Here is a 25716-nt window from a genome sequence, read left to right on the forward strand (position 1 = left end):
TTTTTCTTTTAAGATTTATTCACTTATTAGAGAGAGAGAAAGAGTGCACACAGGGGTAGGAGTAGAGGGAGAAGGAGAGAGAATATCAAGCAGACTCCCCACCGAGCATGGAGCCTGTCTCAGGGCTGGATCCCATGACCCTGAGATCCTGACCCGAGCCGAAATCAAGAGCCAGATGCCTAACCGATTGAGCCACCCAGGCACCCCGTAGAAGCATTTTCTAACATGGATAGGCCTTGGGAGGCAGTAAACTTGCCATCTCTGAAGTTGTCCCAGTAAGGTCTGGGCAGCTGCTGGCCAAGGCCTTTGTAGAGGGGCTTTACGTGCTGAGTATGGGGTTGGTGATCTGGGAGCTCAGACACTGAGCCCAGATGCCACTTAATACATGCTTGTTTTTCTTCTAATCCAGCATGCTTATGAGTGCTTCTGCTGTGCCCAGTCTCGCTTTCTGCAGACAGGCTGTCTCCCCCGTCTTGGTGCTTTCCCACAACCCTCCAGGTCTGAACCAGCTGAGTGATCTCTGAGAACACCCATAAATACTCTGTGTTTCCTGATGTAAACTATGCAAGGAGGGGCTTAGTTTCCTGAGCCAAAAAGTAAAATCCTGGCTCCCTGAGGAAGGGTCTGCTCTGCCACAGTGGATGGCCTCTGTGTCTCACGTCCTACCTAGTCCTTCTGCCTCCAATCTTTTTCTTGTAAACAGTGGCTGTGTTTTGCAGTGGTAGAATCTTTCAAATGAATAGCAGTTGCTTCATTTATATAGTACATTCAGCCCATAAGGCAATTTTCACGTATTTTAATTCTTTTGATTCTAAAAACTACCCTGCAAAGTAAATAGTATCATCATGTTTTGATACATAAAGAAACAAATGCAGAGAATTTTAATGGCTTGTTTAAGGTTACACAGCAAAGAAAAATGCACCAAAGAATAAAGCAAAGGGAGGTACCATTACATGGAGACTCTTTACTTGAGGGTCTGTTTTTGCCTTTTTTTTTTTTTTTTTTTAAGATTTTATTTAGTTAGGGGCACCTGGGTGGCTCAGTCGGTTAAGTGTCTGCCTTCTGCTCAGGTCATGATCCCGGGGTCCTGGGATCAAGCCCCGTGTTGGGCTCCTTGCTCAGCGGGGAGTCTGTTTCTCCCTCTGCCCTTCCTCCCTGCTCGTGCTCTCTCTCTCTAATAAATAAGTAAAATCTTAAAAAAAAAAAAAAAGGTTTTATTTATTTGAGAGAGAGAGAGAGCACGAGGAGACTGAGCAACAGAGGAAGAGGGAGAAGCAGGCGCCCTACTGAGCAGGGAGCCCAATTCAGGACTCGATCCCAGGACCCCGGGATCATGACGTGAGCTGAAGGCAGACGCCCAGCTGACTGAGCCACCCGGGTGCCCCTGTTTTTGCCTTTTACTTGAGGGTAAATGTAATACATTTAGGGTGACTGTTTGTCCCCATGATCTGGTAGAAGAAAAACAGTCAATGCCGGACAATGCTTTCACTTCAGACTACAGTGGCCAGTGACAAAGCTAAGAGAAGTCAGTGTTTTATTAATTTATCTTTTCTGAGGCTCCTGGAGATGACACCAACCAAAAAGCTCCCTGGGTTAAATGTTGATGTTTCAAGCAAATGGCCCGTAAACACATGAAACGAAAGATGTTGGTCAGAAATGCAAGTTAAACTACCCTCAGATACCACTTCTTCCTTCTCAGATTAGTAGATTCCAAGTTTGATAGCATATCCTGTTGTCAAGCTGTGGGGAAACAGGCGCTTCCATGTGTTCATAGTGGGATGCAAAATAGCGCTCTCTCTGTGGAAGAGAACGTATCAGTATCCAGCAAAACAGATCTACTTACTCTTTGATGCAGCGATTCCACTTCTAGGAATCCCAGAGATAGGAGCAAAACCGTGAAAAGATATTCACAAATGGCTATTACTTGAAGTAGTGTTTGTAGTAACTAGCACAAGTGTCTTCTCATGGCAGCGATGGGTCCATGGGAGGAAGTGGAAATGTGTGCATGCTTTGTCAAGCCTCTGCTTGGGTTTGATTCTGTCCCATTGGCCAAAGCAAGTCCCATGGCCAAGCCTAGAGTCAGAAAGGGAGGGGACTACAAAGTTACAAAGTTAATACCCTTAGGGTATTCATTGGGGCCCCAGTGCAATCAATTTACCATAGGGAACTTACATCCTTTCATGTAATTCATACAGCATGGTTTATAGATTTATGATCTTGATCATATAAATAGAATACACTCTTAAGTTAACAAGATGTCTCTTTAAATGCATAAATCCAACTACTGTGTTTCCAGATATTTCAGTATACGTTAGGCAGTTGTGTTTGGGAATTATGAGTCCTCATCATTCTGGGCAGTAAAAGATCTGATGGTGATAGTGATACCACCGATGAGGATGACCAGGGGGACTGCCTCATCAAGAATGTCTGTGCAGTGTTCTCAGGTTGTTATTTAAAATGTCCAGCAAAGGGGCACCTGGGTCGCTCAGATGGTTAAGCGTCTGCCTTCAGCTCAGGTCATGATCCCAGGGTCCTGGGATCGAGCCCCACATCGGGCTCCCTGCTCAGCAGGGAGTCTGCTTCTCCCTCTTCCTCTGCCTCTCCCCACTGCTCCTGCTCTCTCTCTGTCTCAAATGAATAAAAATATATATATATTAAAATGTCCAGCAAAGAGGCGCCTGGGTGGCTCAGTCGTTAAGCATCTGCCTTCAGCTCAGGTCATGATCCCAGGGTCCTGGGATCGAGCCCCGCATCGGGCTTCTTGCTCCGCAGGAAGCCTGCTTCTCCCTCTCTCATCCCCCTGCCTGTGTTCCCTCTCTCGCTGTGTCTCTCTCTGTCAAATAAATAAAAATCTTAAAAAAAAAAAATGTCCAGCAAATTAATCAAGCAAAAAATTCTTTTTCATATAGCCTAAAAGTTGTTGAATATTCAGGGATATGGAATCAAGTGTATGGTGGTGTTGGAACCAAAATAAAACTATGGCCATTGCACCTTAAAAAAGAAAAGAAAAAGCAAATGGGGAGAAAAGTATCTATAGTAAGTTTCACTTATATAAGAAAACATGTTTTTCTTTATATTTTTAAATGGAAGGGTAAACCATAATATTTTTTAAATGGTAATCTATGGGAGAAGGAGGGAACAGATGGAGAGGACAGGAAGCCAACTTCTCTGAATATATCTTGTTCTTAGATTTATGACTTTGGAAAAGAGGCTCCATAGCTCAGGGGTTAGAGCACTGGTCTTGTAGATTTATGACTTTGGAATCATGTAAAAATTTATATAATTGTAAGACAAATCAAAATGAATATTTTTCCTCTGTTAGTTTTTTTTGTGCTATAAAGCAGATGATCACAAAATCAGTGGCTTAAAAGAACACACATTTATTATTACCTCTTTGGGTCAGTAGTCTGGGTACAGCTTAGACCTCACCAGGGTCTCACAGGGTCTCATAAATCTGAAATCAAAGGGTTTGCTGGGCTGCATTCTTATTTAGAGTCTCTACTGGGGATGAATCTGCTTCCAAGTTCTCTCAGGTTGTTGGCAGAATTCCTTTCCTTGTAGCTGTAGGATTCAAGGCAGCTTGCTTCTGCAAAGCAAGCAATGCAGAAAGGTGGGGGGGCGGGGTGTACAGTCCTTTGTTTTAAGGCTTTTTACCTGATTCAGTCAAGTCCATCAAAGATAATTTCCCTTTTAATAACTCAAAATTATTTGATTTGGCCTCACATCCACTAGGAAGGATGCTATTTAAAAAACAAAAGGGGCGCCTGGCTGGCTCAATCAGTGGAGCACGCGACTCTTGATCTTGGGGTTGTAAGTTTGAGCCCCACGTTGGGTGTAGAGATTACTTAAAAAATAAAATCTTAAGAACAAAAAGCACACACCAGAAAATAACAAGTGTTGACAAGGATGTGGATAAATTGGAACTCTTGTGCTTTGCTGGGAGGGATGTAAAATGGTGCAGCCATTGTGGAAAATAGTACAGTGGTTCCTCAAAAAAGTTAAGCATAAAATTACCATATGATGTAGCAATCCACTTCTGGGTATATATCCAAAAGAATTGAAAGCAGGGTCTCAAAGAGATATTTCTATGCCCATGTTCATAGCATTATTCACAATAGCCAGAAGGTGGAAGCAGCCCACGTGTCCATCCACAGATGAATGGGTAGACAAAATGTGGTATATGCATACGATAGAAAATTACTCAGCCTTCAAAGGGAAGCGAATTCTGACCCATGCTACGACATGGCTGAACCTTGAGGACATTATGCTAAAGTGAGAAAAGTCACAAAAAGACAAATATTGTATTTTTCCATTTATATGTGGTACTGGGAAGAGTTTAATTCATAGAGACAGAAAATAGAATGGTGGTTGCCAGGGGCTGAAGGGAGGGAATGGAGAGTTAATGTTTAATGGGTACAGAGTTTCAGTTTTGTAAGAAAAGAATTCTAGAGATTGGTTGCACAACAATGTGGATGTACTTAACACTACTGAACTATAAACTTAAAGATGGTTAAGATGGTAAGTGTTATGTGTATTTTACTACAATAAAAATTAAAACATCAAAAAATCAGTTGATTTTAGGGCACCTGGGTAGCTCAGTTGGTTGAGCGTCCAACTCTTGGTTTCAGCTCAGGTCATGATCTCAGGGTCCTAGGATCAAGCCCCGTGATGGACTCCCCTATCACCGGGGATTCTGCTTGCCTCTCTCCCCCTCTACCCCATCCCCTGCTCCCTCTCTTTCTTCCTCTCTGAAGTAAATAAATAAATCTTTAATAAGAACAATTGATTTGGGATCTTAATTATATCTGTAAAGTCCCTCCACTTTTGCCATATTCTATTGGCAAGAAGCAAGTTGCAGGTGTTACTCACACTTAAGGTGTGAACATTGGAGTGAAGAGGAATTATGGGGACCACCTTAAAGTTGGCCTGCCAATATTTCCTAAAAACTAAAAGCAAAATGAAACAAATGATATTCACAGCATATCTAATTGATGCCATAACAATGCACATAGATTTTATTTATTTATTTTTTTTAAAAAGATTTATTTATTTATCTGACAGAGAGAGACAGTGAGAGAGGGAACACAAGCAGGGGGAGGGGGAGAGGGAGAAGCAGACTTCCCGCGGAGCAGGAAGCCTGACACGGGGCTTGATCCCAGGACCCTGGGACCATGACTGAGCTGAAGGCAGATGCTCAACCGACTGAGCCACCCAGGTGCCCCAATGCACATAGATTTTAAAACACAGTAATATGAGTGTATATCTCTAATAGATATGTCACAAAGACAAAAAAAAAAACAAAACCTATTTTCTTTCTTTTTTTTTTTAAGATTTTATTTGAGAGAGAGAGAGTGAGCAAGAGAGAGAGCATACGAGCAGGGGCAGAGGGAGAGGGAGAAGCAGACTTCCTGCTCAGTAGGGAGCCCAATGCGGGGCTGTATTCCAGGACCCTGGGATCATGACCTGAACTGAAGGCAGATGCTTAACCAACTGAGCCACCAGGCACCCCAAAAAACCCTATTTTCAGCGATCATATTGTTAATAATATTGGTATTATTCTGAAACTAGTGTAACTATATAATAGGATAAAGCAAATAAGTAATTATATTAGAAACCAAGATTTTCAGTAAGAAAAGAAGAAACACAATATAAATTAAATAAATAAAATTTTGTGTTCTTAAAATTTTTTAAAGATTTATTTATGGGGGGAGGGGCAGAGAGAATCTTTTTTTTTTTTTTAAGATTTTATTTATTTATTTGACAGAGAGAGACAGCAAGAGAGGGAACACAAGCAGGGGAAGTGGGAGAGGGAGAAGCAGGCTTCCCGCTGAGCAGGGAGCCCAATGTGGGACTCGATCCCAGGACCCTGGGATCGTGACCTGAGCCGAAGGCAGATGCTTAACCGAGTGAGCCACCCAGGCACCCCCAGAGGGAGAGAATCTTAAGCAGGCTCCATACCCAGCATAGAGTCAGTGCAGGGCTTGATCTCACGACCCTGAGCTCATGACCTGAGCCGAAACCAAGAGTCAGATGCTCAACTGACTGAGCCACCCAGGTTCCCCTGTATTCTTAAATTTTAACTGGAAATATCAGTATGAACTTGAGATTATTTTTTCTTTTAAAAACAATATTTTTATATTTGTTTACTGAAAAAGTCTTTTTTTAAAGATTTTATTTATTTGAGAGAAAGAGCATGAGTTGGGGGAGGGTCAGAGGGAGAGGGAGAAGCAGACTCCCCACTCAGTGGGGAGATGGACGTGGGGCCTCATTCCAGAACCCTGAGATCATGACCTGAGCCCAAGTCAGATGCTTAACCAACTGAGTCATCCAGGCACCCCTGAAAAAGTCTTGAAACAATAATCCAGTAGCAGTAGGTACTTCTAGGTCCAGACTGTGGTTACCATATACCGTCTATCATTAAAAGAAACTAAGGCTGGGGCCTGGGTGCCTCAGTCAATTAAGCGTTGGACTCTTGATTTCAGCTCAGGTCATGATCTTGGGTTGTGGGATTGAGCTCTGCGTGGAGCTCCATGCTGGTGGGCATGGATCCTGCTTAGGATTCTCTCTCTCCCTCTTCCTCTGCCTCTCCCCTCTACTCCCATGCTGATGCTCTCTCTTTCTCAAGAAAAGGAAGGAAGAAAGGAAGGAAGGAAAGAAAGAAAAGAAAGGAAGGAAGAAAGAAACTAAGGCTTTTTGGAGAAATGACTGATTCCAGTTCTGAGGCAGAAAATATACACAATGAGCCTATAACATGTTTGTTTGTTTTTAAGATTTATTTATTTATTTGAGGGGGAGAGAGAGAGCACATGCCTGAGTGGAGGGAGGGGCAGAGGGAGAAGGAGACAAGCAGCCCCCTGAGAAGGGAGCTGGACGTGGGGCTCAATCCCAGGACCCCAAGATGATGACCTGAGCTAAAATCAAGAGTCTGACACTTAACCAACTGAGCCACCCAGGTGTCCCAAGCCTATAACATATTTTTATACCAGAAAACAAGGAAGCTACCAAAGACTGTGAGGGTCATATCAACAGACCCAGGAGAGTCTCCATTTTAGAGACTTCTACCAGCCAAAGATGGGATAATATAAGTATTAGACAGTTACAACTGCAGTGGATTGAAACACATCAAATATATTAAAATCCATGTGTTCATAACAACACTTAAAAAGGCAAATTAACTGATCAACTTTAGAAGATTTGATAATTTATTATTCTTGAAAACTAGTGAATAAAGGAAAAGAACCACACATTTAATCTGCCTTTCCTATATAAATTGAAGATTTCCAGCTAAAAAATGATAAAGAATGATAGAATAGTTTCTGGAGCCTCCTCATGAAATATTGGATCTAGCAGTTGTCACCATGTGCAACCAACCATGAGCTTACAACCTCTAGCTCTAACCTTTGGCATTTACAGGAAACACCAAAGGACAGAGGGACATGCTAAATGATGGCATGGGGACACAATGAGCAAAATTCAGACTTCGGGGAATTTTACTGGGAAAAACAACCTGGTTCCTTCAATAAGAAAAAAAAAAAAAAGAGGAAGAGGGGAAAACTTTTAGATTAAAAAGGCTTAAAAATAAACCAGCCAAATACACTGTGTGACCCTTATTTGGATAGTAATTTGAACAAACCAACCATAGAGGACATTTATAGAAAGTCAATTTGGGGGCACCTGAGTGGGTCCAACAGTTAAGCATCCGACTCTTGATTTCTGCTTGGGTTGTGAGATCAAGCTCCACGTTGGGCTCTGCACTCAGCGGGAAATCTGCTTGAGATTCTCTCCTTCTCCCTCTGTCCCTGCCCCCGACACATGCTCTCTCTCTAAAAAAAAAAAATAATAAATAATAATAATAATAATAAAAGGGGCTCCTGGGTGGCTCAATCGTTAAGTGTCTGCCTTCAGCTCAGGTCATGTTTTCAGGTCCTGGGATCAAGCCTCGCATCGGGCTCCCTGCTCGGCGGGAAGCCTGCTTCTCCCTCTCCCACTCCCCCTGCTTGTATTCCCTCTCTCACTGTGTTTTTCTCTGTCAAATAAATAAATAAAATCTTAAAATCTTAAATAAATCAATCAATCAATCAATCAATCAATCAATCAATCTTTTTTAAAAAAGAAAGTCGGGCGCCTGGGTGGCTCAGTCGTTAAGCGTCTGCCTTCGGCTCAGGTCACGATCCCAGGGTCCTGTGATCGAGCCCCGCATTGGGCTCCCTGTTCAGTGAGAAGACTGCTTCTCTCTCTCCCATTCCCCCTGCTTGTGTTCCCTCTCTCACTATCTCTTTCTCTGTCAAATAAATAAATAAAATCTAAAAAAAAAAAAGTCAATTGGGACAATAACTTTAATATTTGATAATACTAAGAATCTACTGCCAAATTTTTTAGGTGTGATGCTTCTAATCGTAGTTATGTTTTTTTTTTTTTAAAGATTTTATTTATTTATTTGAGAGAGAGAGAAACAGCATGAGAGGGGAAAGGGTCAGAGGGAGAAGCAGGCTCCCTGCTGAGCCGGGGACCCGATGTGGGACTCGATCCCAGGACTCCGGGATCATGACCCGAGCCAAAGGCAGTCGCCTAACCAACTGAGCCACCCAGGCGCCCCCGTAGTTATGTTTTTAAAAAGAATCCTTACCATTTAGAGATCTGTACTAAAATACTTACGGATGAAATTATGTGATGTCTGAAATTTGCTGCAAAATAATCCTGTGGGGATAGGGTGGGAATTTGCCGTGGGGATAGGGTTATATATGGTTTGGGATTGCCCATGAGTTGATAATTATTGAGGCCAAGTGATGGGTATATGGGAGTTCATTGGATTATTTTCTCTATTTTGGTTGAAAATTCACTTTGACAAGTTATTTGTTGTTTGTTTGTTTGTTTGTTTGTTTGTTTGTTTCTAAAGCCTAAGTTTCAGACCAGAAGTGGGGGGAAAATTCTTTTAATGTGCTTTGGAGACATTTGAAGCTCAAAGCTGTATGGTGGGTTGGCCAAGCCCTAGTAGATTAAGTGAGGAAGAATTCCTTAGAAACCATCTTCCCCAGTACTCAGGTCACCTCCATACCACGTGCTTTCCTTTCTATTCAGACTGTTTCAGTATGGTTGGTGGATGGGAAGAAGGTTTGAGGTTTACTGGTTTGGTTTGATTGATTCATCCAGTTTTCTCTGCTGCCAGACTGAATCTAGTGACTCACTCAGCAGTGGCTTCTTCCTGAGAGTGCTAGGGCAAAACCCTGAGCTCTACAGCAGACCTGCCCTTGAATAGTTCCACACTTGGTTACACTTGAACTTGCAGTCTGGACGAGGATAGACTTTTTTTCTGTAATAAGGGTAGCATTCGAGATAAGAATTTCTGTTTTCATCTACTTAACTTCTTACCTGGCTCCAGAAGGTTTCCCTCTTTGTAAATTGGAAACCAAATGCTTTATGTACATTGGGCCAGGGCAGAACCAGATTCTTCTTTTGAAAGGTGCCAGAGCCACATTCTGTCCTCATCATCCTCTTTCCTGAAGGAAAAACAAAGATGCTTGTTTTGTCTGTACCTCCCTAGCCTGTAAGTGCCAAGAATACAACTCTCTTCACTCCCAAAAGCAAACACCAGATAACAAAGCAAAAAAGTTAATCCTAGAGTAGTGTGTCCCTCCAGATTTCCAGACTTCTGCAAAGGGGGCAAAATGCCTTTCCTCTAGGCAGAATGAGGGCTGTGCTAAAGTTCTTTGACTTAGGAATGGTCATAGATAGTTGGAGCTTTGCTCCAGATCGTTAAGTGCCTCAGCTCTGTGCACCCCGAACAAATGTAAATAGCGGGCCTGGCTCTGTCTGGTTGTTGGCCTATAGATGTGTCTACCATGTTGATCCTAGATGTTAGATGCTCTCAGTGCTGTGTTAACCCTGAGCTGCACAGCAGTAAGAATGCTGAAAGTGCTAATAGGAGACAATGTACAGTGTACAGAAATAGGACGAAGAGCAAAAACATCAAGGGAGAGAAAGGGGATTGTTTTTATGTAACCGACCATAACCACTTAGAGAAGAAAAATAGAGAAACACGAGAAGTTTGAAGTCTGTGGCAAGAGTACCAGCATCATTAGTCTGGTTAATATAGGAGAAGGTGGGGTGTTTGTTCAAGAACTTAAGTGCTTAGCTGGTGAAAGTGCCACCCATAACTTCTTAGAGACAAGCCAGGGATGGTCCCCTCGATTCCCGGCCCGTCCAAGTCCACGCTGCCTCCTGCGGTAGCCAGCGTGATGGCCGCCAGGGCAGCCGGAGGAGCTCCCGCTGCACGTCAGAGGTAGGAAAGAGGAGTTCTTTTTTCTCACTGTATTTTTTTTAAGCATACGAACAATATAGAAATCCATTTTGGAAGTTAATGATTCAGACTCTATGAATAAAGTCAAAGTCCTCCCTGACCACATGACCCAATCTCAGGCCCCTCCCCACACCACTTTATCCATTTGGTGTGTTCCCTGCACGCAGCCGGACTTTTTCTATGTATTCACCTTCTTCTGGGGACCTCTAGAAGTGGTTTGGGTTTGTATATATGTATTTTTTCCTTTTTTTTTTTTTAAGTTAACTGTACCCCCAATGCAGGGCTCGAACTCACGACTGCAAGATCAGGAGTCCCATGCTCTAGCAAATAAGCTGGCCAGGCACCCCATATTTTTTCCTTCTCTAATGTAAGTGAAACTGTACTGTCCTTCACAGTTGGACTTCTTAATTAACTGTGTATCTTGGAGATCTTACATGTCAAAATATAAAGATTTATCTAATTCCTTTTTACTGCTGCCTGTGATTTTATAGTATGCATAAGCCATATTTTAACCATTCTCTTGATGCACATTTAGGTTGTTTCCATTTTTTTCACTATCACAAACAGCACACAGATGTTGGGAGCATTCTTTTTCATTCCTCCTTGTGAACATGTTTTGCTCCAGGGTAGATTCGTACTCTGAGGTGGAATGATTAGGTCAAAGGGAAAGTACTGGTTATATTAATGGATTCTGCCATGTGGCCCTCCAAAGTGACTGTGCCACTTTACGGATGTTTGGCAGCTAAGTGGATTTTCATTGTAAACCTACCTAATCTCTTCAGGAAAAAGATGGAAAGAGTAGAAGCATGTGCTTGATTTTAAAGCTTCAAAGCATCTCCTGGCACTGTTTTTTTGGGGGGGGGGGCGGGGGGTAAATGTATATAGGGACTGCAAATTTAAAACCCTCTATAGTTATTTTGGCTTTAAGAACAAAGGGGCCTGCCTGCAGGTGGCGAGCCCTGTGCTGGCTCAGGAGAGTGAGAGGAGCAGGGGTGCGTTTTGCCCAGTTACAAGCCTCTGGGCAAAAGACTTTTCCTTCCCATACTGACAGGTGTCTAAACAGATGGAGCTACTTTAAAAGAAAAGTGAAAGCATCTGCCAGCTTAGGATTCAAGGCTCTCTGGAAATGGAGAGCAAGGACCTGTATGCCCCATAGGAGAGCATGGCACAGAGAGGGTGTGTGGACAGGATTTTTTTTTTTTTTTAAAGATTTTATTTATTTATTTGAGACAGAATGAGAGAGAGAGAGAGCTCATGAGAGGGGGGAGGGTCAGAGGGAGAAGCAGACTCCCCGTCGAGCAGGGAGCCCGATGCAGGACTCGATCCAGGGCCTCCAGGATCATGACCTGAGCCGAAGGCAGTCGCTTAACCAACTGAGCCTCCCAGGCGCCCGTGTGGACAGGATTTGACTAGTGACAGCTACAAGCTGTGGCAGGTAAGCCATGCTGAGCTCTGTTTGCACTGAGGCATTCACCCTCCTGCGGGAAGAATGAGTCCCGCCATGCCCCCTTGTGTGGGGACACAGGGTGAGTGTCAGGGACCCACACTCTGCCTCTGGGGGAGCCACACCACTGGCAGGTAGTGAGCCACTCCTCAAAAGTCTGCAGCCCCCAGAGACTCGCTTTTGGGTGAGAGCCACCAGCGGCCCCAGCGGCCCTCCAGCCTCCCATTTCCCTGCCGTAACCTCTACTGCAGGTTGTTGAGCTTCTCAATAAAAGGAATTTTCCTTACACTTCACTCTTTGTCTTTATGATCGTGGCTTTGAGGGCAAGGGAGAGAGCTGGGGAGCCAGAGGTTTCTGAGAGAATACATAGGGAAACAATTTTGAGTCTCTTTTGACTGGCTTTGTAATCCTTGGTGATTCCTTTGGTTCTGGGCAAAACCTAGAAGGAATATCCTTTATGGTTCCTTTCAGTTTTGTAAGAACAAACATGTGCCCTCACTCTTTATTTAATTAAGCAGTACAGCACATTCATTTCCCTCTGTCTTACAGCCACATTTAGTCAAATTAATATCAGACAGAACTAGTTGAGGGAAGTTCTCTAACCAGACACTCAAATTAACTTTTCAAGTCATGAAACTGCAGTCAGAACTTTAAAAAAATGTGTGTGTGTGTGTGTGTGTGTTGGGTGGGGGGCAGTTCATTCTCGCCTCCATCATTTGACCAACTTGGAACAACTTGACAGCCAGCCACCATCCCCACCAACCAGCAATGAAGAACTCTGCCTGCTAGCCCCCAAAGCTCGTGAACACACGTCCAGGGAATCTATTTCTCTCCCTCCCCCGACAGTATGTTTGTTTTCTTGTTATTTTTTCTTTCTTAAAAGAAAATGGCCTTTCTTTGGAGGAGTTTGATTTGAAACCCTGCAATGGGGATATTGTGCAGTCATGCTCCTGAGACCTTCTTCTCTGCAAGCATCTTGTCTGCTGTGCATGTGTGTGGAGAAAGGCATGGGTGCCAAATTCTGTTGTTTTGTCCCAGTTGAAGCCTCTAAGCTTGAGAGCATCCCATCCTTATCCTCTCCTTGCATTGCTTGAGTGTTAGAGGGGAATTACCCAGGACATAGTATTTTTTGCTCCTATTGACGTGCATGCATCCTTGCCCTCAACTGCTATCCAGAATTCCTGAGATGGGCCTTGCCTCACCACTACTGCAAGGCTCTGAGCTGAACTCTTAGCTTTGGCTTGGAGATGGGGAACAGGGGCCGGCAGGCAGGGAAGTGCTCACTCACAGCTTTGCTTCGATTCTTGGAGGAAGGAGAGTTGCTGATCTTTACCAGCAAGAAGAGGGTATGTGCCACTCATCCTTTGGTAGGTGCTGTCAGGTGGAAGTAGTGAAGGCCTGGAGGAGGCCCTGGGTCTTAGGGTGCTAGGACAGCATCCTCTGTGCACTGCCTGGGCTCATACTCTCCCCAGGATGAGCATAGCATCTCTTGGGTGTGTTACGGGCTCCAGAAATCTAATCAGTGACATTAGGCTGTCCTACGTCCTGTGACCTCCTCAAATTTTGTAGGCTCAAGAAACAAGTAGACTAAGCACACACATCCGCACCCCCTGCCCCCAGCTTGGCTTAGAGCAAGGAGAAAGCACCTGGGCTTTAGAAATTAGGATAGGATTACGTGAGAAACCCCAGTAGGGGCAGTGGGCCACCTCAGTGGCCCCAGTTAGGAGCATCTGGGCTGGGCATAGGCCAATGGAACTGACTTTGAATTTTACCTCCTCCACTGCCCCAGCCAGAGCTGGTTCATTCAGCAAAACCTCCAGGTTGTCTCCTCTCACTGGGGGGGTCATGAGGCTGCCTGGGCCCGTGCAGACTTGGGTTTCAGCCCCCATACGGATATTTCAGTTCGTGGGCCTTCCGTTGACTTGAAGGGGCTGTCGTCTAATCTCAAAGGAAGCCTTTGGACCCAGCTCCTCCGAGCAGACTACAGTGGCTGCAGTAGCCTCTTGGAGCTTCTCAGGAAGGAGGGTGGGGTCAGGCAGTTGCCCCATGCTCTCCATGTGTCTTGGTTTCATGCTGGGACTCTCCGGAGACAGGAGGACAGGCTGCTTGACCCTTCCCGATCAGCAGTCTGTGTTGCTGGGGGCGTGTCTGGCACATCTGGCATTTTTAGGGAAGACCTGCAAAGCCCTCCTAGCAACCAGTTCTGTGTCTTCACACAGGACATTTAAGCACACGTTGTCAAACCAGGTGTGATCACTGATGTGATTTGTGAGCACCAAGAAGGCAAGGAAACTGGAGACAGTTTCTTGAGAGACTGTGATGGCTACCCCATTGTTCAAAAGTTTGACCTGGGGTGGGGGGCGCCTGGGTGGCTCTGTCAGTTCAGCATCCGACTCTTGATTTCAGCTCAGGTCTTGATCTCAGGGCTGTGGGATCGAGCCCCGTGTCCAGCTCTGCGCTCAGCATGGAGTCTGCTTGGGATTCTCTGTCCCTCTCCTGCTGCTCCTGCTCATGTGCTTGCTCTCTCTCTCTCCCTCTAAAATAAATAAATCTTAAAAAAAAAAGTTTAACCTCAAAATTGACAGACTCCAGTCTGCCAGCCTGCTTTGCGCCACCTCCCATTTTCCTGCTCTCTCTAAAATACCTCTTGCAGACCAGCCACTCATTTGACACCTGGCAAATTCAGCTGTGTTTCCTGCCCTTGCCCTTCTTCCTTTCAGAGCATTCATTCAAAAGTGTGTTTGACTTCAGGGGTCCAAGCTTCAGCAAGGAGAAACTCACTCTTTTGGGCTCTGGAAGACAACATTAACCTTTTCCCCTTCGACCAACTGCATTAATTCTGGGATAGGGTGTAGAGGGTGGAGCATTGCTTTCCAAACTATTATGCAAAAACATCACTGGGACTGTACTTTCACACAGAATGGTAGACTGACAGTCATTTTCCAGAGTTGGGTTGAATTAAAAACTCTGGAAGAATGTATTTGTTCCTCAGTGTTTCAAAGGCAGCACTAATTATTTTACAAACAATGGCTGTTTTCTTCTGCAACCCATTTCCCTAGATTTTGCTAACTTCTTATATCCGGCAGAGTCCAACTTCAAATGACCAAGACTAAGGCTGGATGTTTGGGAAGTGGGGGTAGGTTGAGGGCCAATCTGAGGCGCCAGTTAGAAGCTGCACTCCCGGGGCGCCTGGCTGGTTCAGTCGGTAAAGCATGTGACTCTTGATCTCAGGGTTGTGAGTTTGAGCCCCACATTGGGTGTAGAAATTACTTAAAAATAAAAATCTTTTTTAAAAAATATGTATTTATCTGACAGAGTGCACAAGCAGTGGGAGCAGGAGAGGGAGAAGCATGATCCCATGACCCTGAGATCACCACCCATGCCCAAGGCAGACACTTAGCTGTCTGAGCCACCCAGGTGCCCTAAAAATAAAAATCTTAAAGCCCTCACTCCCATACAGCACTCCCAACTTTTAAAGAGTTCTTGCCAGGGAGTTGTTAATAGGGAAGGAGACAGACTAGTGAAACCTTTCTCTCAGTTAAGCAAGGGGCAGACCTATACCTAGCAGTTTTTGGACTCTTTTTGCCAGCCCGGACTGGTATTCCCCTCTGGTGACTTTGCCAAATAGGCAGCAGCTGAGGGAGGTTTCTTGGTGGCAGAGCTCAGAGGAAGAGGGAAGGGAATGGAAAGTGAGCATCCAGGCTTCACCTGGAATGGCCTGCCTTCATACCCCAGGAGGCCCCTCTGCTATGTGGTCTGGGTGGAGGTCCCAGGGATTTGCATCCTAATGTCTTGGTTAGGACACTTCAGGGAGCCAAAGAGAGGAAGAGAGAGGGAGCGCGCCCCTCTAACCACTGGACAGAACAGCTGGGCTTCCGACGGAGGCATTATTAGCATTTGAAAACCCCTCTGAAGGGGCTGAGAACTTCCTGGGGTGGGCGCTGGGGCCCGAGTGCTGAGACCCGCGGTGGCTCCACACAGAATGGGGCCGCGCATCCAGGGCATAAAGACCAGACTGGACTCAAGAATGAGCCCATTGTGGCTTTGTCCCAGGCTTGAAAACTGTGACCAAGGCTCTTTCATTGTTAAGAAAGACTGTTTCTTGGCCACAGCAGAGCTAATAAGTCTAGTTCCCCCACCAGGCAGGGCTGGGGAAGAAAGACCGCGTCCCAGTCTGGAAGGTTGTTAGCATCATGTGCTCTGAACCTTTCTGTGGGTAGTTATGTGTTCTCCTTCCCCTTCCCTCCTTTTAATTCACTCCTGATCCCACATGGGTTGGTCCCCAAAGTAGCGACTGGGTCTGTCTCCCTTTTCTGCCTTAGGGTCTCCCCTTCCAGCTGCCTAAATTAAGCCCCTTCCTAAATTAAGTCTGTCTGAAGTATTTTTTTTTCGTCATTCTTCTTTCATTTAAACAGTTTGGGTCTGTACAACATTTATTTTTAAGCCAAAGTCAGTTCTGGTTAATAAAAGGTCATGGCTCCAAACCTTTTCAGGCCTTTTCCTGTTTCTAGCTTATGTTCCTGCCAGGTTTGGGGTATATTTCTACAGACCAGACAGCTAGATGTGGGCGGGGGTTGAGAACTGGACCAACTCTTTCTTAAACCAGGAGCGATGGTGCCACCTACTGGCATGTGCTGTGAGCTACAGGCTCTGTGCTGGTTCTGGATTTCTGTTAGGGGCACTGAGACCTGGGCAGATACAGCTGTATCGTATTCCAGTACAGGAGTAACATGCAATAGTGGAAAGCAAACTGAGTAGGCACACTATTTTCTGCTTACAGATAAGGAAACAGGCTTGGAAATTGTGGTTCGGCAAGTTGCCGAGGGTTATAACTCGTACGGGGCAGAGGCAAATAGGAAGTGGCCCTTCCCAACTGCGAAGTCAACCACAGCACCAGGGTTTGCCGGAGCCAGCTGGAGACTTAGGTCATAACTGGATAGGGCATTCAGTGACCTGGATAGTGAGGACTGTCTTCCCTCTTCAAGTTTCTGATACAACCCTGCTGATTTGTCAGTTTGATATGACTCTTTAAACCTCCAACAGCTCTTTAACCCTGGTTCATTTGAGTTTTTAATAATGTTAGGTAGACAACAGTAACTGTTAAAAATTAAATTTGTTTTCATCAAATTGCTTTGAAGTTATTCTAGGCAACACTGCTTTTCCCTTTATTTTCCTGAGTTAGTAGTAATATGAAATTTCCTTTTTTTTTATTTTTAGAGATTTTATTTATTTATTTATTTGAGAGAGAATGAGAGAGCATGTGAGCCAGGGGAGGAACAGAGGGAGAGGGACAAGCAGACTCTTCACTCGGCATGGAACCTGATGTGGGGCTCGATCCCACATCCCCCGAGATCATGACGTGAGCCGAAATCAAGAGTTGGATGCTTAACCAACTGAGCCACCCAGGCACCCCTGTGAAGTTTCTTTTAAACTAAGTTTGTCTGGGTTTTTAAACATGAGTCAGTCTTAGGGGGAAATAAAAGTAGGTTATGGGGGGCGCCTGGGTGGCTCAGTCGTTAAGCGTCTGCCTTCGGCTCAGGTCATGATCCCAGGGTCCTGGGATCGAGCCCCTCATCGGGCTCCCTGCTCCGCGGGAAGCCTGCTTCTTCCTCTCCTATTCCCCCTGCTTGTATTCCCTCTCTCGCTGTGTCTCTCTCTGTCAAATAAATAAAAAAAAAAAAAAAAAAAAAAGTAGGTTATGGTACAGATGGTACACAGAAGTGTTATGGATGACTCAAAAGTCTGGGAAATACTGTGCCCACCATCACTGACTTGTCCCATGACCTTGGGGAGTCTCTCTCAAGGATCCTTTCCTCATTTGTAGAAAATGAAAATGTTGGTCGTTCAGGTTGTATAGACCTATAACATGCTTTGATGTGTGGGCATTCTACGTCAGGTTTCCCCTAGGCTACTGCTTACCCTGAGAAGGTAGTAACCAAAAATCTAGGACCTTGGCCTTACTTTGCCCACTTTGCCTTTCCCCCAAGATCCCTGCCTTTCACCTACTGTATTCTTTCTTTTTTTTAACATCTCTATTGAGATGTAATTCACATACCGTGTAATTCACAGTTGTGAAACCATCACCACAATGAACCCCAGAACATTTGCATTACCCCCAAAAGCAATGACACACAAGTCACTCCCCACCTCCCTAACCATTCTAGCCCTAGGCAACCACTAATCTCTCTGTTCCATAGATTTGGCTATTCTGGACATTCCATACAGTTGGAATCACATATGTCCTTTTGTGACTGGCTTCTTTCACTTGGCATAATGTTTTTAAGGTTCATGTTGTAGCATGTATTGATACTTTATTTCTATTGCCAAATAATACTCCATTGTGTGCATATACTGTGTTTTATTTATCCATTCATTAGTTGATGGACATTGGGTTGTTTCCACCTTTGGGCTATTGTGAATAACATGGCTATTGTGAACATTTGTGTACAAGTGTTTGTGTGGACATGTGTTCTGTTTCTCTTGGGTATAGACATAGGATTGGAATTGCTAGGTCATATGGCAACTCCATGTTTAATCATTTGAGGAATTGCCAAACTGTTTGCCAAGCAGCTCCACTATTTTACATTTCCACTAGCAGTGTATAAGCGTTCCAATTTCTATCCTTACCAACATTTGTTATTGTCACCATAATTGTAGCCACCCTATGAGTGTGAAATGATGGTATCTCACTGTGGTGGTTTTTTTTTTTTTTTTTAAGATTTTATTTATTTATTTGAGAGAGAGAGCACATGAGAGGGGGGAGGGCCAGAGGCAGAAGCAGGCTCCCTGCCGAGCAGGGAGCCCGATGCGGGACTCGATCCAGGGACTCCAGGATCATGACCTGAGCGAAGGCAGTCACCCAACCAACTGAGCCACCCAGGCGCCCCTCTCACTGTGGTTTTGATATGCATTTCCCTAATGGTTAATCGTGCTGAGCATCTTTTCATGTGCTTATTGGCTATTTTTATATCTTTTTTGGAGAACGGTTTATTCATATCCCTCACCCATTTTAAAGTTGGATTATTTATCTTTTTATTATTGAGCTGTAAGTCTCTTTGTATATTCTGGATACCTATCAGATGTATGACTTGTAAATATTTTCTTGCATTCTGTAGGTTGTCTTTTCACTTTCTTTTTTAAAAAATTGTGGTTAAATATACATAACACAAAATTTGCCATTTTAACCATTTTTAAAAGATTTTATTTATTTATTTGACACAGAGAGAGAGATGGTGAAAGAGAGAGAGCACAAGCAGGGGGAGCGGCAGGCAGAGGGAGAGGGAGAAGCAGGCTTCAGGCTGAGCAAGGAGGCTGACGCGGGGCTCGATCCCAGGACTCTGGGATCATGACCTGAGCTGAAGGCAGACATTTAACCAACTGAGCCACCCGGCGCCCTAAGCGCTAACTTTCCATTTCCCTCCTCTCCTAGCCCCCAGCAACCACCCATCTACTTTCTGTCTCTGTAAATTTGACTACTCTGGTACCTTATATAAATGGAGTCACTTTTTTGGGGATTAGCTTACTTAGCATAATGTCTTCAAGGCTCATCCATCTTGTACCATGCATTAGAATGTCATTTTTTTTTTTTTTAAAGATTTTATTTATTTATTTGACAGAGAAAGAGACAGCCAGAGAGGGAACACAAGCAGCGGGGGAGTGGGAGAGGGAGAAGCAGGCTTCCTGCCGAGCGGAGAGCCCGATGTGGGGCTCGATCCCAGGATCCTGGGATCATGACCTGAGCCGAAGGCAGACGCTTAACGACTGAGCCACCCAGGTGCCCCTAGAATGTCATTTTTTAAGGCTGAAAATAAATACCATGTTTTGTTAATCCATTCATCCATTGATGGACCCTTGGCTTGCTTCCCTTCTCTGGCTGTTGTGAATAATTCTGCTGTGACATGGGTGTACAAGTACGTTTTGAGTCTCTGTAATTCTTTCGGGTACATACCCAGGCGTAGAATTGCTGGATCCAGTGACACGTCTGTTTAACCTTTGGAGGCACCGTCCCCCTGTTTTCCACAGTGGCTGTACCATCCTGTACCCAGGAACAGGGCACCCAGATTGAAAGTTTTCTCACAGCCTCACCAGCACTTGTCATTTTTCTGGGTGGTTTTTTGTTTTGTTTTGCTTTATAATAGCCATCCTAATGGTTGTGACGTGGTGTCTCATTGTGGTTTGCATTTGCATTTTTTTCCTTTCTCAGTGGTACTGTTTGTAGCACAAAAGGTTTTCATTTTAATGAAGTCCAATTTTTGGACCAATCTTTGTTGCTGGTGCTTTTGTGTCTATCTAAGAAACCATTGCCTAATTTAAGGTCAGAAGGTTTATTCCTATGTTTCTTCTAAGAGTTTTACAGTTTCAGCTATTACAGTTAGGCCTATGATCTATTTTAAATTAATCTTTGTTTATGGTGTAAGAAGGAGATCCAACTGGATTCTTTCATATGTGGATACCCAATTGTTCCAGTACCACTTGCTGAAAAGACTCTCTTTCCCATATTGAATTGTCTTGGCACTGTTGTCGAAAATTAATTGGCCATAAATGTGAGGGTTTGTTTCTGGACTCTAAATTCTGTTACATTGATCAAATGCCTATCCTTATGCCAGTACTACACTGCCTTTTTTGTTTTTTTAAAGACTTTATTTTTAAGCACTCTCTCCACCCAACATGGAGCTTGAACTCACAACCCTGCAATCAAGAGTTGCATGCTCCATTGACTGAGCCAGCCAGGCATCCCAGTACCACACTGTCTAGATAACTGTAGCTTTGTAGCAAGTTCTGAAATCAGGAAAATTAAGTCTTCCAGCTCTGTTTTTCTTTTTCTTTCTTTTTTTTTTTCTAAGATTTTATTTACTTATTTGACACAGAGAGACACAGCAGGAGAGGGAACACAAGCAGGGGGAGTGGGAGAGGGAGAAGCAGGCTTCTGGCTGAGCAAGGAGCCCGATGCTGGGCTCAGTCCCAGGACCCTGGGATCATGACCTGAGCTGAAGGCAGACACTTAACGACTGAGCCACCCAGGTGCCCCTGTTTGTCTTTTTCAAGCTTGTTTCAAGCTCTTCTGGGTCCCTGGCATTTTCATATGAATTTTAGGATCATCGTTGAAATTTCTGCAAAAAAAGCATTTGGCATTTTGATAGGGATTGCAATGAATCTATAGATCAATTTGGGGAATATTAATGTCAACAGTATTTAAATCTTTCTACCCATGAATGTTGTATATTTTTTCATTTATATAGGTCCTCTCTAATTTTTCTTTTTTTTCTTTAAAGATTTTATTTATTTATTTGACAGAGATAGCGAGAGAAGGAATACAAGCAGGGGGAGTGGGAGAGGGAGAAAGAAGCAGGCTTCCCATGGAGCAGGGAGCCTGATGCGGGGCTCGATCCCAGGACCCTGGGATCATGACCCAAGCCAAAGGGAGCCGCTTAACGACTGAGCCACCCAGGCACCCCTCTAATTCCTTTCAACAGTGTTTTATAGTTTTCAGAGTACAAGTTTTACCTTTTTTAAGTTAAATTTATTCCTGAGCATTGTTTTCTTTTTTATTCTGTTGTAAATGGAAGTTTTCTTAATTTCATTTTCACATTTTTCATTGCAAGTGCACAGAAATACAAGTGATTTTTGTACATTGCTGTTGTACCCTGCAACCCTGCTGAATTTGTTTATCCTGATAGTTTTTTAGTGGATTCCTTAGGGTTTTCTTTGTACAAGATCATGTCATCGGCAAATATAGTTTCGTTTCCTTTCCAGTTTACCTGGATTTTTGTTTATTTTTTCTTGCCTAATTGTCCTGGTTGAACCCCTAATACAATGTTAAATAGAAGTGATAAGAGTGGGCATCTCTGTATGTTCCTGATCTTAGAGGAAAATAATTCAGTCTTTACTACCAAGTATGCTGTTAGCTGTAGATTTTTTGTAGATGCCCTTTTATAGATTGAGGAAGTTCCTATCTCTTCCTAGTTTCAGTGTTTTTATCATAAAAGAGTATTAGATTTTGCAAATGCTTTTCTATGTCTATTGAGATGATCATGTGGGGTTTTTTAAATCTTCATTCTATTGATATATTTTCTTATGTTACATCAACCTTATATTTCTGGGATAAATCTCACTTGGTCGTTATGTATAACCCCTTTTTATATGTTGCTGTGTTCAGTTTGCTATTGTTTAGTGAGGATTTTTGTGTCTGTATAAATAAGGGATAATGGCCTATGGCTTTCTTTTCTTGTAATGCCTTTGTCTGGCTTTGGTATCAGGGTAATATTGGTTTTATAGAAAGAATCGGCAAGTCTTTTATTTTTTTGAAAAGTTTGTGAAGAATTGGTATTAATTCTTTAAATGTTTGGTAGAATTTACCAGTGAAGCCATTGGGGGTAAGCTTATTATGGGGTAAGTTTTTGAATTACTAATTCAATCTTTTTACTTGTTGCTTTGTTTCTAACTTGTAGATCATGCAAGCTGCTTATAGACACACATTTCTGTAAAAGGAGAAGAAATCTGGGAAGAGTGGGCACAGCAGGAATTGGGAAATTTGAAGGTTTCTAGTTGGCTCTGCCTGGAGCTGTGCCTTCTCTCCCTTTATCGCCCCATGTCTCCTAGAAGAAGTAGTCTTCCTTCACCCTCATGAATGAATGCTTTTGAGGTTAGGACCAAAAAGATGGAAAAAGTAGTTGGTGTAACCACACCTGACACAGGAGGGAATTAGTATTCAGACCAAGACAAGGAAGAGCAGAAGCTCTCTCAGGCCTCCCTGGGAGGCTTTGGGCTAGGGTGTGTGTGTGTGTGTGTGTGTGTGTGTGTGTGTGTTCATGTTCTGCCTCAAGTCCCCAGCTGTTGAGATTCCTAGATCATAACTGATAGACCACAATGAACTACCATACAGCCATTTAAAGAATGAGGTAGTGGGGTGCCTGGGTGGCACAGTCGGTTGAGCATCCGACTCTTGGTTTTGGCTCAGGTCATGATCTCAGGGTCCTGGGATTGAGTCCTTCGTCAGGCTCCATGCTCAGCGTGGAGTCTGCTTGAGATTCTCTCTCCCTCTCTCCCTCCTATTTGTATTGTCTCTCTCTCTAAAATAAATAATCTTTTTTTTTTAAGATTTTATTTATTTATTTGACAGAGAGAGAGCAGAAGAGCACACACCATGGGAGTGGCAGAGGGAGAGGGAGAAGCAGGCTTCCTGCCGAGCAGGGAGCCCGATGTGGGGCTTGATCCCAGGACCCTGAGATCATGACCTGAGCCGAAGGCAGATGCTTAATGACTGAGCCACTCAGGTGCCCCAATAAATAATAAATCTAAAAAAAAAAAAAAAAGAATGAGGTAGCTTTTTATGTGCTGATATGAAATGATCTCCCAAGATATATCATTAAACAAAATGTGCAAGGGGCTCCTGGGTGGCTCAGTCAGTTAAGCGTCTGCCTTCGGCTCAGGTCATGATCCCAGGGTCCTGGGGATCGAGTCCCGCATCAGGCTCCCTGCTCAGCAGGGAGCCTCCTTCTCCCTCTCCCTCTGCTGCTTCCCTGCTGTGCGTGCTCTCTTTCTCTCTCTGACAAATAAAATCTTAAAAAACAACAACCACCACCACCAAAATGTGCAAAACAGTGTGCTGCCATTTGTTTTAGGAAAAAAAGGTGGAGAGACCCCGTAGATACACACAGGCTGGTAAATGCAGAATACCTTCGGAAGGGTACCCAACAGAAGAGTCAGGGCTAGGGGGAGACTTCTTACCACATGGGTGTTTTCTGCCTTGTGGTTATGCTGTCCTAAACAGTGTTTTTGAAGTGCTGAGCCTGTGTGAAGTGCAATGGTGAGGCTATGAGTTGGCCATGTTTGCATGTTTCTCTTGGTCAGCCCGGGCACCGTGTCTGTGATTTCATGGAAACACCCGCCCCTCCAGACTGTGCATCTCTGCAGAGGTGTGTGGGGCACAGTCCAGACCTCCGTGTGCTTGAAGCCTCCAGTGTTCCTCAGAAATCCCTCTATCTGTCTACCTGTGGGAAGCCAGTGGCCAATCTCAAAGGCCCTCCACGGGTGGTTCCTTTTAGAAACACTTCCAGCGGCACAGGAAAGGATTGGGACCAGGGGCGTGCTTCTCCATGGCGATGTGCTTTCACTGCCCCACCGCCAGCCTCCCTGAGGATTTCTGGCCATGTGGCCCCACACTAAAGCACCTTATCCTTTCCTGGCAGACCTGATCATGGCTCCCCAACCCCAAATAAGTCTTCAGGTGTGCCAGGCCGAATGAGTAGCCGCAGTAGCAGCTTGTCCTTTTCTCCCGAAGGCTGGCAGAATTGGCAAGCAGGAAAAAACGTTTGGTTTGGGGGAAATATCCACAATCTTTTCTCCTTTATGAGCGAATGCTTCCCCTGGAAGATGGGGGAGCTTCCCAGCCTGGGCTTCTCTGATACCAGGGTTTCAGGCCTGGATGTAAGGCCTCTAACACTGAGCATCCTCATGTCTCTGCCACAGAGAACACCTTCTGCAGTGGGGACCACGTGTCTTGGCACAGCCCTTTGGATAACAGCGAGTCAAGAATTCAGCACATGCTGCTGACCGAGGACCCACAGATGCAACCTGTGCAGACACCCTTTGGGGTAGTTACGTTTCTCCAGGTGAGGCTGAGGTTGGACATGGGCTCAAGCCTTCCCTGGGGGAAAAGCCTTTTGTAGTACAGGAGGGCTTGGGTAGGGGGAATGAAGGCAACAGGAGATTTCCTTCTCTTCTTGCCTTTTTTTTTTTTTTTTAAGATTTTATTTATTTATTTGACAGAGAAAGAGAGAGCACAAGTAGGCAGAGTGGCAGGCAGAGGGAGAGGGAGAGGCAGGCTCTCTGCTGAGCAGGGAGCCGGACATGGGGCTCGATCCCAGGACCCCAGGATCATGACCTGAGCCGAAGGCAGCCGCTTAACCAACTGAGCCACCCAGGCGCCCCTCTTCTTGCATTTTCTCTTCCCTCTGCTGACTTGTCAGATTCGGATGGTCTGATTTAGCCTGCTGAGATGGGAGAAGGGGGAAAGGGAAGGGGCCATGGGGGTGGGGGGCGGGGGGCTGTGTGGAATGGCTGTAGTTGGGCGGCTAAGGGTAACAGGGCAGGTATTTTGGTGAATTGATAAAGACCCAGACAGCCGTAGGCACGGGACCACCCAGCAGGAAGGCAGCTTTGGGCCGGCCTTGCCCTCACCCAGAAGGAGTGTGCATCCACCCCCGCTGCAGCTGCATTTGCTTGTGATCATGCTGGGGTCTGTGTGAAGGTTCCCTTGTTTCCCTTGAGGTTTACACAAAGGCCCCGCCTCTGATGAGGAAAGAGAGCTTTTCTGCAAACTGCTGGGGCCCTTTGGTTGTCGTTCAGAGCTTGAAGGGCCTCAGAATCTCCTGTGTTTACATTCCCTGTGATCCTAGCCTAGGTTGGAACTCTCCTGCCTCCAGAGACATGGGCTGAGGACCCATTCTGACGTTCACCTCTGCAGTCCAGGGCTAGACATCGTATCACCCAGACACCTGACCCATTTTGCAGGACAAGGGTCAGGCCTCAGTGCCCTGTCTGTGGACTCTTCCATCTCCTAAGGAAACCATCCCATTTTGGACAGACAAGCCCTGGGCCATAGATCCTGCCTGTGGTCCCCCCACTTGAGTTGACCCTGAAAGAGCCTAGGTGGCGGTCCTCCTGGATGGGTGGGAGGAATGGCCATTAACATGCAATGGTGTCTTGTCCCCGGGTCTCAGATTGTTGGCGTCTGCACCGAGGAGCTCCACGCAGCCCAGCAGTGGAATGGGCAGGGCATCTTGGAGCTGCTGCGGACGGTACCTGTGTGAGTACCTGTGCCCGCCCTGTGAGGTGGGGCCTGGCTTCCCGGGCCTGGGGTGGGAGTTCCTCCTCACCCCCACATGTGGGCTTCCCCTTACATTGTTTATCAGGCACTGGTTTTTCACATCAGGGACTCCTGATGATTCACTCACTTCCTGACAATCCCTGACCT

General features: G+C 44.9%; 1 protein-coding gene across 6 annotated transcripts in view; it reads left to right on the forward strand.

The window, feature by feature from the left end:
* Positions 1–25716, forward strand: part of SUFU (SUFU negative regulator of hedgehog signaling) — a 113714-nt gene that overhangs the window by 54282 nt on the left and 33716 nt on the right. For all 6 annotated transcript variants that reach the window (XM_035028063.1, XM_035028071.1, XM_035028080.1 and 3 more), the window contains 2 exons: positions 24210–24352; positions 25463–25548. In XM_035028063.1, the coding sequence (XP_034883954.1) occupies positions 24210–24352; positions 25463–25548 (229 nt within the window). The remainder of the gene's footprint in view (positions 1–24209; positions 24353–25462; positions 25549–25716) is intronic.

This window comes from Mirounga leonina, unplaced genomic scaffold (genome assembly GCF_011800145.1).
Source record: "Mirounga leonina isolate KUSES-001 unplaced genomic scaffold, KU_Mleo_1.0 Mir_114, whole genome shotgun sequence".
NCBI classification, from domain to species: Eukaryota; Metazoa; Chordata; class Mammalia; order Carnivora; family Phocidae; genus Mirounga; species Mirounga leonina.